Source organism: Rhinopithecus roxellana, chromosome 4 (genome assembly GCF_007565055.1).
Source record: "Rhinopithecus roxellana isolate Shanxi Qingling chromosome 4, ASM756505v1, whole genome shotgun sequence".
Taxonomy (NCBI): domain Eukaryota; kingdom Metazoa; phylum Chordata; class Mammalia; order Primates; family Cercopithecidae; genus Rhinopithecus; species Rhinopithecus roxellana.
The window spans coordinates 28,472,662-28,487,919 of record NC_044552.1 but is presented as its reverse complement, the minus strand read 5'-3'; the positions used below and the strand labels follow the sequence as shown (position 1 = coordinate 28,487,919).

Here is a 15,258-nt window from a genome sequence, read left to right as displayed (position 1 = left end):
TATGTGGAGGCCCCTGTGAGCCGAGATCACGCCACTGCAGTCCAGCCTGGCAACAGAATGAGACTCCGTCTCAATTAAAAAAAAAAAAAATTAGGCAAACTTGGTGGTGCATGCCTGTAGTCCTACTACTCAAAAGACTGAGTGAGGTTGGAAGATAGCTTGAGCTACAATTCCACCACTGCACTTCAGCCTGGGCAACAGAGCAAGATCCTCTCGGAAAAAAAAAAAAAAAGTTTTTCTACATGATGATGACTTGCCTGTTAAAGAGATAGAGGTTTATGGGCAAACTGGTGCAGTAGAATGACAATCAAACCCCACCACAAGCCAATTTGAAAGTACCAATATTAGGCCAGGCGCGGTGGCTCAAGCCTGTAATCCCAGCACTTTGGGAGGCCGAGACGGGCGGATCACGAGGTTGGGAGATTGAGACCATCCTGGCTAACACGGTGAAACCCCGTCTCTACTAAAAAATACAAAAAACTAGCCGGGCGAGGTGGCGGGCGCCTGTAGTCCCAGCTACTCAGGAGGCTGAGGCAGGAGAATGGCATAAACCCGGGCGGCGGAGCTTGCAGTGAGCTGAGATCCGGCCACTGCACTCCAGCCTGGGCGACAGAGCAAGACTCCATCTCAAAAAAAAAAAAAAAGAAAGAAAGTACCAATATTAGGATAAAAAACACTGAAGACAGAAGTTATAGGAAATTAGTTTTATGGATTACAGTGGGAACACCCCACACATACATCCAAAAAATCTTGGGTTTAGCTTCTACTATATCATTCTGCTACTACTAGTAGCATTATACCAAACTTATAATTTGGTAAATACATTCCTCTCAGCAAACACAGATATTTTTAAGTGACTGTGAAATTTCACCCAAAAGAATCAGGTCTTCATAAATATCTGCCAATTGAATGAGAAGACGCTAGGGTACCTGGACTGCTATTTTCATCAGTTTTCTTTGTAAATGAACTACAAATTTTACAAAAGAGCATATGTTAAAGAGAAAGGTAACTGGAAATGATGGTAACTGAAGACAGTAACAAGTCAAGTCTAACATCACAATGGATAAGGAAAAGGCATCTTTTTTTTTTGTTTGTTTTTTTGAGACAGAATCTTGCTCTGTCGCCGGGGCTGGAGTATAATGGCGTGATCTCGGCTCACTGCAACCTCCGCCTCCCGGGTTCAAGCAGTTCTCCTGCCTCAGCCTCCCAAGTAGCTGGGGTTACAGCCACAGTCCCCACCCTGGAAAAGACATCTTTTAAAAAGACAGCTCTATCAATTTGGTTGACAAAACATAACTAGTAAAAGCACTGGACCTGATTTTTTATACACTCCTTCTTTTAAAAAGAAAAACTTAGGCCAAGTGCGGTGGCTCATGCCTGTAATCCCAGCAGTCTGGGAGGCCGAGGGGGGTGGATCATCTGCAGTCGGGAGTTCCAACCCAGCCTGACCAACACAGAGAAACCCCATCTCTACTAAAAATACAAAATTAGCCGAGAATGGTGGTGCATGCCTGTAATCCCAGCTACTCAGGAGGCTGAGGCAGGATAATCGCTTAAACCCGGGAGGTGGAGGTTGCGGAGAGCCGAGATCATGCATTGCATTCCAGCCTGGGCAACAAGAGCAAAACTCTGTCTCAAAAAGAAATAAAAAAGAAAAACTTAAACCTTAACATGAAGCATTAAGCCCTGGATCATTTACTTGAAAAGTCTTTTGAAACTCTGCTCTAGGTCTGCTAAAGATGGCAAGAGAGACTGCTGATAAGTGACTAGCAAGAAAACTATTCTCCAGCTGAGTCTTAAAACACACAATTATGGAGATAGCGATAGATTAAAAAGTAACAAATGTGGAATCTCTGCCAATTTCAATATCTAAAGTATTTTCATTTGTAGGTAAAAAGTAATAGGCCTATTCTATTACTGTTAGGTATACAGGACCCATAGGTATTTTCAGAGCTACTTAGCTAGACTACCTTTTCCTTATACTTCCACCACTGGGGACGCAGACATCTTTTTGGTAGCCATGATTCCACATAAAATAGGACCCTTAAAGGCCTTGCAAACAGAACACCCCAGTCCTGTCCGGGCGTGTTGGCTCACGCCTGTAATCCCAATACTTTGGGAGGCCAAGGTGGGCAGATCTCTTAAGCCCAGGAATTCGAGACCAGCCTGGGAAACATGGCAAGACTCCGTCTCTACAAAAAATACAAAAATTAACCGGGCATGATGTCATGAGCCTGTAGTCCCAGCTACTCAGGAGACCGAGGTGGGAGGATTGCTTGAGCCCAGGAGGCTGAAGTTACAATAACCTGTGATTGCATCACTGTGTTCCAGCCTGAGTGACAGAGTGAGACTCCATCTCAGAAAACAAACAACCACCCACAAAAAAACCACCTCATCCCAGTTTTAGGCCAGTCATTTAACCACTATAAAATCATCAGTAAAATGGGCACTAATACCTGTATTGAAGGATTGTGAAGATTAAAGTACCAAGGATTATGGAAAGTAATATTTCCCATCCCATAATCCTAGGCTTCAAGATAGCATCGACAATCATTTGAACCAGCCAGAAAATACTGTCTGAAAATCATTTTATGGGCAAACTAATTACTATTTGAGAATGCAAGTTTTGGCTGTGAATCACTAATGAGGGAGGGAATTGTTTAAAAAAACAAGCAGAGTTGGAAATAACTTTAAATACACAGGCTTTTGGTTTCTTGCCAATTGTTTAGATTCACTTCCCTTGTACAAACTTTGGCCCTGGTAGTCCATCTGGCAGTTTATGTAGCTTATGGGTCCAAAACTAATTTTTATCATTTTGAACTGGTTGTGGGGGGCATGGGGACCACTTAAATTTTCTCACAGGTAAAATTCATGAACACATGCACCTACATGAGATGAGAATTTTCTAGAAGTCTGAAAAAGCAATATGGGAGCTGCAGGGAAGTCCCCCACATTATCTAAACTAATATATTATTTGGCATAGACGTAAAGGCATTCTCCTTATCTAACTTTCCTGTATTCCAGGGAATTTGCCAATTAAAAAAAAAAAAATGAGCCTACCTCACTTTATGTAGTCAAAGTCTTCCCAAAGCACTTTGTGTTACATTCTTGGGTAAAAGGAAGAAGTCCCAGTTGCATAATAACCAAGAGCAAACACTCTGGGGCCTGTCTGACTGGGTTCAAAACTAAGCTCTAACTTTTACTAGCTTACTGCACCTTGGCAAGCTACTTCGTCTCTTTGTGCTTCAGTTTCCTCACCAGTAAAATGGCAATACTACTAGTGCCTTCCTCAAACAGTTGTTATGGCCGGGTGCGGTGGCTCACGCTTGTAATTCTAACACTTTGGGAGGCTGAAGCAGGAGGATCGCTTGAGCTCCAGAATTTGAGACCAACCTGGACAACACAATGAGATCTCATCTCTATTTTTCTTATAAAAAAAAAAAAAGAGTTGTTATGAAGACAAAATGAGTTAATATTTGTAAAGTGCTTAGAAGGGTATAGCATGAAGTAAGTAGTATAAAAGCAACCATTAAACTTAAATAAATCCCTAATTAATCTTCCAGTAAAATTTTATCTAAGTACGTAGTAAGTGGTGGTTTAAGTCTCATCCAAAGAGACTGATTCTCCAAGTGGCCAAATGCAGTGCTTTATAAGCAAAAGTTTTGGAATCACAGAGATGCCAGGCTCTGCACTCCTCTGTGTGGCCCTGGGTTAGTCACTTTAACCTCTCTCTTAACTTTTGCTTCTTCATGTGTAAAATGGAAATAACAACAATTGTCTTGCAGGCATGTTGTGAAGATAAACTGAGTAAATACATGTATGTAAAGTCCTTGGCACAGACAGAGCAAAGTATTAAGTGCTCAAGAAGTGAAACCATCCCACCCATCCCAAATACACACACACACACACACACACACACACACACACACACACACAATACTACCGGTAGCAATACCTCTGAACTACTGAGTTACTGACTTCAAATACTACACTATGGGCTGGATTTTGCCTTGAAGTTTGATCATGGCTGCAGGGCAACCTGAAGAAGCAAGAAGCAGGCGGCTGGCCCCACTGAGGACAAAAGTCAATGCACAGACTCCATCAGGCTGGATCAGAGGAAGAGTGGTGAGCATGATGTGGATAGTTAAGAGCAAAGCCAGGACTGGGGCTCCTCCCCAGGCACAGCTAAGAGTTAAAGATCTAAAAACCACATCAGAAAGTCTGAGAACCTTTTAGACACTCAGGTAAACAGCCTGGAACTGATCTGTTTTGTAATCTTTTCTGGCCATTAGTCTTTTTGTAAATAGGTCTCAACTATAATTTAAAAGAAAAAATAAATTTGCAACCAGACTGGGCAACATAGCAAGACCTCATCTCTACTTTACAAAATAACAAAGCTTTTTTTCTAATTACTTTTTTTTTTTTAATAGAAACTGGGTCTCACTATGTTGCCCAGGCTGCTCTCAAACTCCTGGGGCTCAAGTGATCCTCCGGCCTCAACCTCCCAAAGTGCTGGGATTACAGGTGTTAGCCACCATGCCAGGCCATAAAGCTGTTTTTATTTTATTCTGCTTGGAGCATATTGCTCTATGCATTTGTATTATTAATGGCCCTCTTCTAAACATTTGGTCTCTGAAAAAGAACCAGTAAAGCCCTAAGTTAACCATTAAAAGTCCTGGGCTTGCACAAAGTTTACTTTCTGAATATAAGCAGTATTTAGCAACCATAAATCAGTACATTACTTCCCAGTCAGAAGGACCCAGGAGATGTAAGGGGCCTCAGAATTATTATGAGTCCTCAAATTCAACAATATGTATGTTTCTTGTTGTTGATTTTGAGGTGCAATTTGAATATTCAGCTGTTGATTTCTGCAACGGCTGAATATTGAAACTACACCTACCATTCTACTGAATATATCAAATGTTAATAAGCAGAATGTACACACTAACTTATCCACATGTGTGTTCATCACAGAGCTGTTCTAATAGCAGAAAACGAAAAACAAACTCATGTTCCATGTCAGGAAAGGGGTTAAATTAATTACAGTTCATACACACCACGGATATCACATCCATTTAAAACGAGGTTGAGGAGGACAGAAAATATAGCAAAGTGATTTCACAATATAGTTAGTGAAAACGTGAGACAAAGTATGTACAAAATAATGTCATTTCTGTTAAAAAAAAAAATTTGCACAGAAAAAAAACAAGAATGTACACCAAAATTTCAAATTAATTTCTGTAGGAAGTAGAATTATAACTGATTTTATTTTCTTCTTTGTGCATTTGTCTTGCAATTTTTCTACCATAAAGGCAGAGGTTTACAGTCCCCCTATCAACAATTCAGAAATCCAAAAAGCTCTGAAAATATATTTTCATAAGTTAGCAGCAAATTCATTTAACTGCAAAACCTGACCTACACTGATATGAAGCTGCTCCATATTTATCCTATTTAGTGAATATTTACAGGCTTTGCTGTAGAAATATAATGTTTCCAGGGTGCTGCCACAATCCCACTAGGGACTTAATATACAATATTGAGTCAGCACCCTGAAAACATATCTGGCCCCAAGGTTTCAAACAAAGGATTGTGGACTGGATTGCTTTGTAACTTTGCCACCACTGCCAATTTTCAGGCTTTTAAAAATAGGACTCTTCACAGTTTAAAAGGTTGGGAGCTTCTGCTATGAATTATTATAAATGTTAAAATGGCAACATCAATAAAAGATATGTCCTTAACAGGGTCCTCACTCTGATTCATCAAGGGTGGAAAGCATCTGGCTCCCATCAGATGATTCTAGCAGCCGAGGTTTACCAAGTTCTTGCCATGTGCCAGGGATTAGATGCCTTACATCCTTTAGCTTATTTAATGCTGCTTTAGAAGATAGGTACCATCCCAGGCCCATTATACATATGAAGACACAGAGGCTCAGAAAAGTGACTTAATTTGCCTAAGTCACAAGGCAGAGTTGGGTTAGAGCCTGATCCTTAGCCGCCATAGTATGTCCTCACCACTTAAGCAAGCCAGGAGGCAGTTCTGCTTCCTGGATCAGTGGTAATAATAGCACAAACAGATACAACTATCTTGTTTCAAAGCAGAGACAACTGACTTGTTTTAAAGACAACTGACTTTTTTGATTTGTAAACTAAACAAACTTGATCTACAAATTACTGAGAAGGATAAATATGAAGCCATACCATATAATTTCTAGTATTACTACCATTAACTCTAACCACACCAAAGTTATGTGAAGATGTTCTATGAATGTAACATATTATACGATATAATTTTCTCTACCACAGAAAATCTCCCAATAATCCTTCGGAAATCAGTGTGGGAAATATTTTCTGAGAGCTCTCCAAAAAAGAGACCAAGTTCCTACCCACAGGAGAGCCTGATTTTTCTAAGAACAAACTCTCCACTGTCTACTTCTGGGGTTTCCTTAGTGTTTCTGGGCTACAAAACCCAGTAATTTACTTTCCCTACGAAAGACTAGGGCAGAAATAGCCTGGACTTCCTTTCTGCAAACCAAAATTCACAGCTGTTTGGGGTGAACAATCCCATGTGGGAAAAAGAACCTCTTGAAGGGATTTTTCTGGCCAAGAATCCAACTTTCACTAGGACCATAACCTCCTATGACCCTTGAACATGCTGAAGCTACTAGATACAAGTCAAATTCTTCAGATCACAAGCTTGTTTCATTGTTTCCTATCTCTAATTTTTGCAACTAAGAGAGTAAAAACTGAACTTCAGTTGGAGGATACGAAAAAGGGAGACCACTGACTTTAAATCTTAAACTTTGTAGTAAATTTTCTTTTCACGGCAGCCTCAACCTTCCACCTTTTGGGCTCTAGCAATTCTCCCACCTCTGTGTGTCTGCTTCCTGAATATCTGGGACCACAGGTGCATGCCATCACACTCAGCTAATTTTTTATTTTCATTTTTTTTTGAGATGGAGTTTTGCTCTTTTTTTGCCCAGGCTGGAGTGCAGTGGCACGATCTCAGCTCACTGCAACCTCCGCCTCCCAGGTTCAAACAATTCTCCTGCCTCAGCCTCCCAAGTAGATGTGATTACAGACGCAGGCTACCACATGCAGCTAATCTTGTATTTTTAATAGAGACAGGGTTTTACCATATTGGCCAGGCTGGTCTCAAACTCCTGACCTCAGGTGATCCACCCGCCTCAGGCTCCCAAAGTGCTGGGATTACAGGTGTGAGCCACTGCGCCTGGCCTAATTTTTTTATTTTTTGTAGAAACGAGGTCTTGCCATGTTGCCCAGGCTGGGAAAATTATCTTTAATTCTAAGTAAATGCCTTATTCAGTTTAAGATTAGGCAGGCACCTTCTAGATTTTTACATATAAAGTAACTACCACAGAAGTCACTTCTAGGCATGTTACCTTTTTTTGTTTCCTTTGTTTTTCAACAGGGGAACCACACTCTGCTTTAGAGAAAGCAAAAATGTAAGTACAGCAATTCCAAAATGCAGGAACAGGGCTGCCATCCGAACAAAATCACACTTAAAGGGAGTATTTTAAGACATTCTTGGCCAGGCGTGGGGGTTCACACCTGTAGTAATTCCAGCACTTTGGGAGGCCGAGGCAGGCGGATCACTTGAGGTCAGGAGCTCGAGACTAGCCTGGCCAACATAGTGAAACCCCATCTCTACTAAAATACAAATATTAGCCAGGTGCAGTGGTGCACGCCTGTAATCACAGCTACTCAGGAGGCTGAGGCACAAGAATTGCTTGAACCTGGGAGGCAGAGGTTGCAGTGAGCTGAGATTGCACCACTGTACTCCAGTCTGGATGAAGGAGTGAGACACTGTCTCAGGAAAAAAAAAACACACACACACACAAAAAAAGGCCCGGTGCAGTGGTTAATGCCTGTAATCCTAGCACTTTGGGAGGCCGAGGAGGGTAGATTGCCTGAGCTCAGGAGTTCGAGACCAGCCTGGGCAAAACGGTGAAATCCCGTCCCTACTAAAATACAAAAATTTAGCCAGGGGTGGCAGCATGTGCCTGTAATCCCAGCTACTCAGGAGGCTGAGACAGGAGAATCCCTTGAACCCGGGAGGCGGAGGTTGCAATGAGCCGAGATCGCGCCACTGCACTCCAACCTGGGCGACAGAGAGAGACTCTGTTTCAAAAAAAAGAAAGAAAAGAAAAAAAAGACATTCTTGAAAAACGATTTTTAATTAATTAAGATAGTTTAGTGGAAGACCCAGAAAACTGTTAAGCTAGTGGATAGTTGCATTTTATCTTGTTTTTGCATTCTCTTAGAAGAGCAGGAACTTATACAAATCCACAAGATCTGTTTCCAGGCCCTTCCATTCTACAATCCTTACATGGTCAGTGTTGCCCTCTTCCTTAAGATGTTAAAATCATTTTGCTCAAAATAGGCACTTTCGAAAGAAATCTGACACAGTAGTGGGCAAAAGTAAAAAGGTCAGCATGAGAAAAGGCTGTCATGCCATTATAATCTCCAAGCTTCAGATCCATTCTGGGAATGAATAAAGGACCATTTCAATAGAACGGTTATGCTAATCACTGTTTAAAAAATAATAACAATAACAAGAGGAAGAAGTCTAGTCTGGCATGGTGGCAGGTGCCTGCAGTCCCAGTAGCTTAGGAGGATGAGGCAGGAGGATCAATTGAGCCCAAGAGTTTAAGGTCAGCCTGGACAACATCAGCAAGACTCCTGTCTCAAAAATTTTTTAAATTAAAAAAACAAAAACCAAAGTCCTTAAATAAGTATTAGGAAGCTTTCTTTAAAACAATGAATTACTTGTCATATTTTCTGACATTTGGGAGAATCTATTATTATCCTCCAAATGAGATCCATTTTTCAAAATTTTTCATGCTTCATTCCTTATTTCAGAACATTTTCACATCTTGGGAAATTCATATATGTTTTTGGAATAGTTTTCTTTTTTCTTTTTCTTTTTTTCCCCCAATAAAAAGGCAGCATAAAAATTAGTTTACAGCCACATTCACTGCTACTATCTATAAATTTTCAGATTCTCCAGCAAGTCTCCTTGGTTTCCTCTTTTCTTATTCACCCTTCTCATGCTTGAGAAATTAAGCATAAAATATTCCTAAACCATGACATAATCTCCTCAACTGTGATCTTTGGTTTAGTTTCTCTGTGCTTCTGAACCCTAAGAAGTACATTTCACTTTACTTTTCCATTCATATACATCAGTATTTAGTTCATAATTCAATTTACAGTTTGAAGCTATTGTGACTGGTTTTCTTTTTTCTTTTCTTTTCTTTTTTTTTTTTTTTTTTTTTTGCAGGGGGTGGTAGTGGGGGCATGTGGTCTGGCTCTGTCACCCAGGCTGGAATGCAGTGGAACAATCTTGGCTCACTGCAGCCTCAACCTCCCAGATTCAAGCAATTCTCTCACATCAGCCTCCCGAGTAGCTGGGACTACAGGTGCACACCATCACGCCCGGCTAATGTTTGCATTTTTTGTAGAGATCAGGTTTCAGCATGTTGCCCACGCTGGTTTCAAACTCCTGGGCTCAAGTGATCCACTTGCCTCAGCCTCCCAAAGTGTTGGGATTACAGAGGCAAGCCACTGTGCCCTGCCATGATTGGTTTTAACATTTCCTTTTCTCAGATCTTTTTGGTCTTTTAGTTGATATATTACTTTTAACCAAATCTTACTATATTCTTATACAGGAGTTTCCTTCTTGAAAATCAGTGTTTCACTATAACTCTAAACATACCAAACCCTCTTGTTACATAAGAATTTGAGTGCCTGCTACATCCCCAGAGCTAAAAAATACTGTAAGTTAAGAAGTTTGATAGAATGCCTGTCCCAAGCTCCCAAGGTATAGACCAAAGGCATGCATCCATTAAACAATCAGAAAATGAGTTAGTATTATATAAAGTATAATCCATGCAATCCAGAGCTTCTGTAAGCCTAGACATTTTGGATAACTGTGCTTTCTAGATAATCTATTGCTTATCCTTTTAAGTAACAAAAATTATATTTAAACCATTTTGGATAGAAAACTGTATTTTTCTTCTTTCACTAACAAGATATATTGAACATAATTTAATCTTTATTTGATGGTTACCAGTCATAATAAACATAAATCATAGCACAAAGATAAAGTAAACTGATGCTTGGGGCTTACATAGGTATATAGGGCTATATACACCTATGTTAATAGCTTCAAACAGCCAGAAGGTAGGATAAATTATGCTAAATTTGTATGCTTTCTCTGTCTCCTTTTTGCTGACCTGTGACGCAGACATATCATACTACTATAAACTGCAAGGGAACAGAAAATGTATGAAGAGAGGGGCTAATTCTGATAGAGCACCTACAATGTCCCAGGTCTCAGACATATTTTGCAGTGCATCTAGCAATCACTTGGCCTGGCACAAAGTACATCATAGGTAAACATTGGGTATATGAACGATTCCTCTCTCTTATTTACTCTTTCTAATCTGCCATGCTTGGAAAACAGATCCCCAAGCATGAAAAAACACCATTTAAAATGTGTCAGGCAGGGCACTGTGGCTCACACCTGTAATCCCAGCACTTTGGGAGGCTGAGGCAGGAAGATAGTTTGAGCCCAGGAGTTCGAGACTAGCCTAAGCAACATAGTGAGACCTCAGCTCTACAAAAATAAAAATAAATAATGTGTCTGGCATGGTACTTTGCACAGAACAGGTGCAACACAGCAAAACTGTATGTGCTGAACTGAGGATGACTAAGATTGAGGACTTAGAATATGCCAGGAATTATGGTAAGTCCCTTACACACATTATCTAAGATGATACCTATAAGGCAGATAGTATTATCCTCATTTTACAGATGCAGAAATTGAGTATCAAAGTGGTTAACCTGAATAATGTCAAGCAGCTGGTCAGTGGTGGCAGTGGAATGTGAATCCAGGAAGTCTGACACAAGAACAAGTGGTCTTAAATATAATGCTATACTGTCTCTGAATAAATATCCAGTAAATAAGGAAAGCTGGAAGAACACAAAGTTTATAACAACATTTTTTTATACTAGAAAGTCTTTGCTGACTTTCTGGTTCTCAGGTATAGTATCAATCAGTGAGGGTTACTACATGTAAACATTATTCTGACAGGCCAAAGCAATCAGCTGTGAAAGCTAGGCAAGCAAAGTACACCACAGATGATGTGCTCCAAAGACGTGGAAGCCTGAGAGATCTGTGTGTATTAGGGTCATCAGGAAGGGCTTTAAGAAGTTAAAACCTAAGCCCAAGCTGTGTAGAGGAAAAGGGATGGGTAAAAGAGGGCATTTTGTAGCTTAAGAACATAAACACAAAGCCTTTGTGTTATGGGGTGGGGGAACATATATGTTGGGTGTTGGGGTGGGGGAACATAAACAGGTGAATACACAAACACATATGCGGTTTGGAACAATTATTCCACTGCAACTGTAAGCTCCTATTCCTGCCAGCTTTACTTCATTACTCAAACACCTGGACAAAGGCAAGTTACAGTTGGCAGTACAAGCAGGAGTAGAATATGGCAGCTAATACAAAGGCCAAATCTGAAGCTATGATTTCACAGCTCTCATTAAATAATCCAGGGTCTTTAGGGGAGAGAGGGTTGGGGGTAGAGGTAACCTACCCTTTACTATGCCCAAATCTAAAAAGGGAGGACATACTGACCTAGGCATGGTCTCATTTGCTCAGAAATCTTTCACTAGCTTTAATCAGAGTCACCTCTAATTAGTGTAACTAGTGCCTCCAGATCCTCCCTGTCCCTAGGAGTCACAGGAATGAGAGGTTGGGAAGCTCTTAGGCATTTACCCTCTCTACAAAAGACACAGAAGAAAGTCAAGGGGAGCCAGCTCTCTAACTCTGGGGAACAGAGTTAACACCCACACTTTACGGCAGAGACAGGACACATCAGCAAGAGGCCCAAAGTAGAAGCATTGTGCTCAACAGGTTTCCTAGTATTGCTTAACTATATTAACTATGTGGCAGTTAAATCCTCAGCAGAATTTCAACAGTCTCTGAGTGAGTGCACCAAGAATAACTTGACCTGAGGCTGGGCACGGTGGTTGACGCCTGTAATCCCAGCATTTTGGGAGGCCGAGGCGGGCAGATCACGAGGTCAAGAAATGGAGATCAGCCTGGCTAACATGGTGAAACTCCATCTCTAGAAAAAATACAAAAATTAGCTGGGTGTGGTGGCGCGTGCCTGTAGTCCCAGCTACTTGGGAGGTTGAAGCAGGAGAAGCGCTTGAACCCAGGAAGGCAGAAATTGCAGTGAGTTGAGATAGTGCCGTTGCACTCCAGACTGTGAACAAAGCGAGACTCCGTCTCCGTCTCCAAAAAAAAAAAAAAAAAAAAAAAAAAAAAAAAAAAAAAAAAGAATAATTTGACCTGTACTTGAAGGTGGGAGATATAGGAAACTTCTCACTTTAGCAGGATATGCTGAGGGTTAAGATATCTCTGGAAAATCTCCAAATGCTATGTCATCAACTCATTAAAGACAGAGGCATCGGCCGGGCGCGGTGGCTCAAGCCTGTAATCCCAGCACTTTGGGAGGCCGAGACGGGCGGATCACGAGGTCAGGAAATCGAGACCATCCTGGCTGACACGGTGAAATCTCGTCTCTACTAAAAAAAATACAAAAACTAGCCAGACGAGGTGGCGGGTGCCTGTAGTCCCAGCTACTCGGGAGGCTGAGGCAGGAGAATGGCGTAAATCCGGGAGGCGGAGCTTGCAGTGAGCTGAGATCCGGCCACTGCACTCCAGCCTGGGCGACAGAGCGAGACTCCGCCTCAAAAAAAAAAAAAAAAAAAGAAAGAAAGAAAAGACAGAGGCATCCCCAAACCTGTACAGTCTTGTCGCCTTTCAGACATCAGAACTGCAGAGTGGCAAATCCAGGTAAGATCCAAAACCCAATTCATGCATTCACTGTACATTTATTGAACACCTGCAAGTTGTCAGGCACTGATCTAGGGACTGAGAATATAAACATGATATATGGAAGTATACCCATCCATTATTATTTACCTTTATTATGCCCAACCTCTCAAGGGTCCAGGCAGGAAGTTCTTCTGTTGCCTCAGGAGCACCAAATAAGTTTCCGTTCTCATTTCTGTGCCTCTGATCATGGGGTACCCACCTGGAACATGCCCATAATAACTCACCTACCCAAAGCCTCACATCCTTCAAGACCAGCTTAAGTCTCCCTCCTTTTAGAAGCCCTGACCTCCACTCCATCCCTAAATGATGTCTCTGTTCTCTGAGCTGCTAGCAATTACAGTGAGTGATACCATCCACCATCCATTTATTTAGAAATTTATTGTCCTCCAATTGATACTTTTATCTCTTCAACAAATCTTAAGTACCTACTTATATTGCTTTTAAAATCTTCCTGTAAAGACCTGGGTTGGTACTCAGTGCTTAATATCTAATAATAACAATTTATTAGCGCCTTAGGCTTCTGTGGTCCAAGCTCACTCAAACTGAAGTTACATAAAGTAATGGGGAACAAAAGCTAACGAAGCCATTTCTAAATGAACTTCCACTTCTTAAAAACCTCAAAAGAACAAGGAAGGAAAAAGAAATCAGGCTATGAAAGCGCTGCTGAACCAACACATTTAACTCACACTGACAAAGCACCTCCAATCCCCCTTCGAAACCACACAAAACTGATCTTTTCCCCTCGGTCCTTACAGCTCCAGATTGAAGCATTTAACAACAGACCTTGGAAAAGTTTACAGCATTCCTCGGTTTCCTAAACAAGTCTCTCTGCCTTTATTTCTAGATGAATAAGCCCCCGGATGAATCCTGCATATGCCACTTAAGACTAATTCAATAAGGTTCACTACAAGGAACTACAATTTGAACTCCAAGCACAAGAGAGGCTCAAAGACGAACATCTTGAAAATGATAAATCCAGAGGCAATTTTAATATAAACAAAAGCGAGGGGGCGGGCGCGGTGGCTCACGCCTGTAATCCCAGCACTTTGGGAGGCCGAGGCGGGCGGATCGTGAGGTCAAGAGCTCGACACCAGCCTGGCCAACATGGTGAAACCCCGTCTCTACTAAAATACAAAAATTCGCCGGGTGTCGTGGCGGGCGCCTGTAATCCCAGCTACTCGGGAGGCAGACGCAGGAGAATCGCTTGAACCCGGGAGGTGGATGTTGCAGTGAGCCGAGATCGCGCCAATGCACTCCAGCCTGGGTGATAGGACAAGTCTCCGTCTCGGGGGGAGGGGAGGGGAAAGCAAGGTCCTGCGTAGCCTGGTGGAAGGTTCCAAGTTCCTAAGAGAAGAAAATCAATAGAATTTCCTCCAGAGGAGCCTCGAGATTCTACAAGGCGTGGGAGTTTCTGCAGGAGGTGAGGGAGAGCATATGTATATATATGACATACATATTTGCTCCAAATTGGCTTTTGTGAGCTACGACAGCTGGGACCCTGTAGCGAGCGAGGGTGAAGCCCGGCTGTGCCATGCGGCGGAGGCTGCCACCTGGGCACTCCCACCATTCTTCGCAGCCGGCTTAGAACGGGAGACCAGGCGAGCCCGGAGCAGCGTGGACTCGGACCCGCGCGCCCTCCGGTATCCTGGTCCGCGCGCCGCCTGCCTCGCGCCGGGCACGCCACAAGCCCACCCCGCCCGAGTCTCAGGACCCCCGATCTCTCTGGAGACCCAAGAGACGGGTGGGGGAGAAGGGGTCTGCAGGCAGGGGCCCGGCCACGGCGCGTACCCACCTGAGCAGACTGGAGAGGGGGTGGCTGGAAGAGCCGAGGCCGCCGCCGCCGCCGCCCCCAGAGCCGCCGCCGCCGCCGCCGCCGCCCCCAAAGCCAGAGGAGAGCCGCTTCCCGGACAGCAGCTTCTCCACCGCCGGGAGGTGCCCGGTGCGGGCCGCCTCCAGCAGCTCCTGCTCCTTCCCCATCCCCAGGGCAGCCACCCGCTGGACCCCCCTCCCCGGGGCTGCAGCCGAGCCTGCTCGGGCTCCCAAACTTTCCGTCTCCGGGCAACGCACCCCCCAAACCGGCTGGGGACACCACCCCCCCCCCGCCTTTTCCCCACGAGCGCGTCACTTCCGGGATCCGGCGTCACGCGTCACCGCGCCCCCGCGCCCCGCCCCCTAGCTCACCTAGCTGGGCGGGGCTCCGCGGACCAGCGCAGGTGGATTTTGCTGTGCCGAGACAGGCCTCTCGGGGTATGGGGACAGCGTCTTGTGGGCCTCCATTATATAGGTGGAAAGGGACAAACAGGCCCACCTGTACGCGTCTCCCGAAGT

At 43.3% G+C, this 15,258-nt stretch overlaps 1 protein-coding gene across 7 annotated transcripts in view; it reads right to left on the bottom strand.

The window, feature by feature from the left end:
- The window catches only part of ANKS1A (ankyrin repeat and sterile alpha motif domain containing 1A), a 201,027-nt gene extending 185,977 nt beyond the window's left edge, over window positions 1–15,050 (bottom strand). For 4 of the 7 annotated variants that reach the window (XM_010389619.2, XM_010389618.2, XM_010389620.2 and 1 more), the window contains exon 1: window positions 14,723–15,034. In XM_010389619.2, coding sequence (XP_010387921.1) covers window positions 14,723–14,907 — 185 coding nt within the window. In that variant the 5' untranslated portion in view covers window positions 14,908–15,034. Of the gene's footprint in view, window positions 1–13,017; window positions 13,613–14,722 lie in introns of those variants that run through there. The other 3 variants (XM_010389623.2, XM_010389622.2, XM_030928262.1) reach the window with 3 other exon arrangements.
- Between the last annotated feature and the right edge of the window lie 208 nt (window positions 15,051–15,258).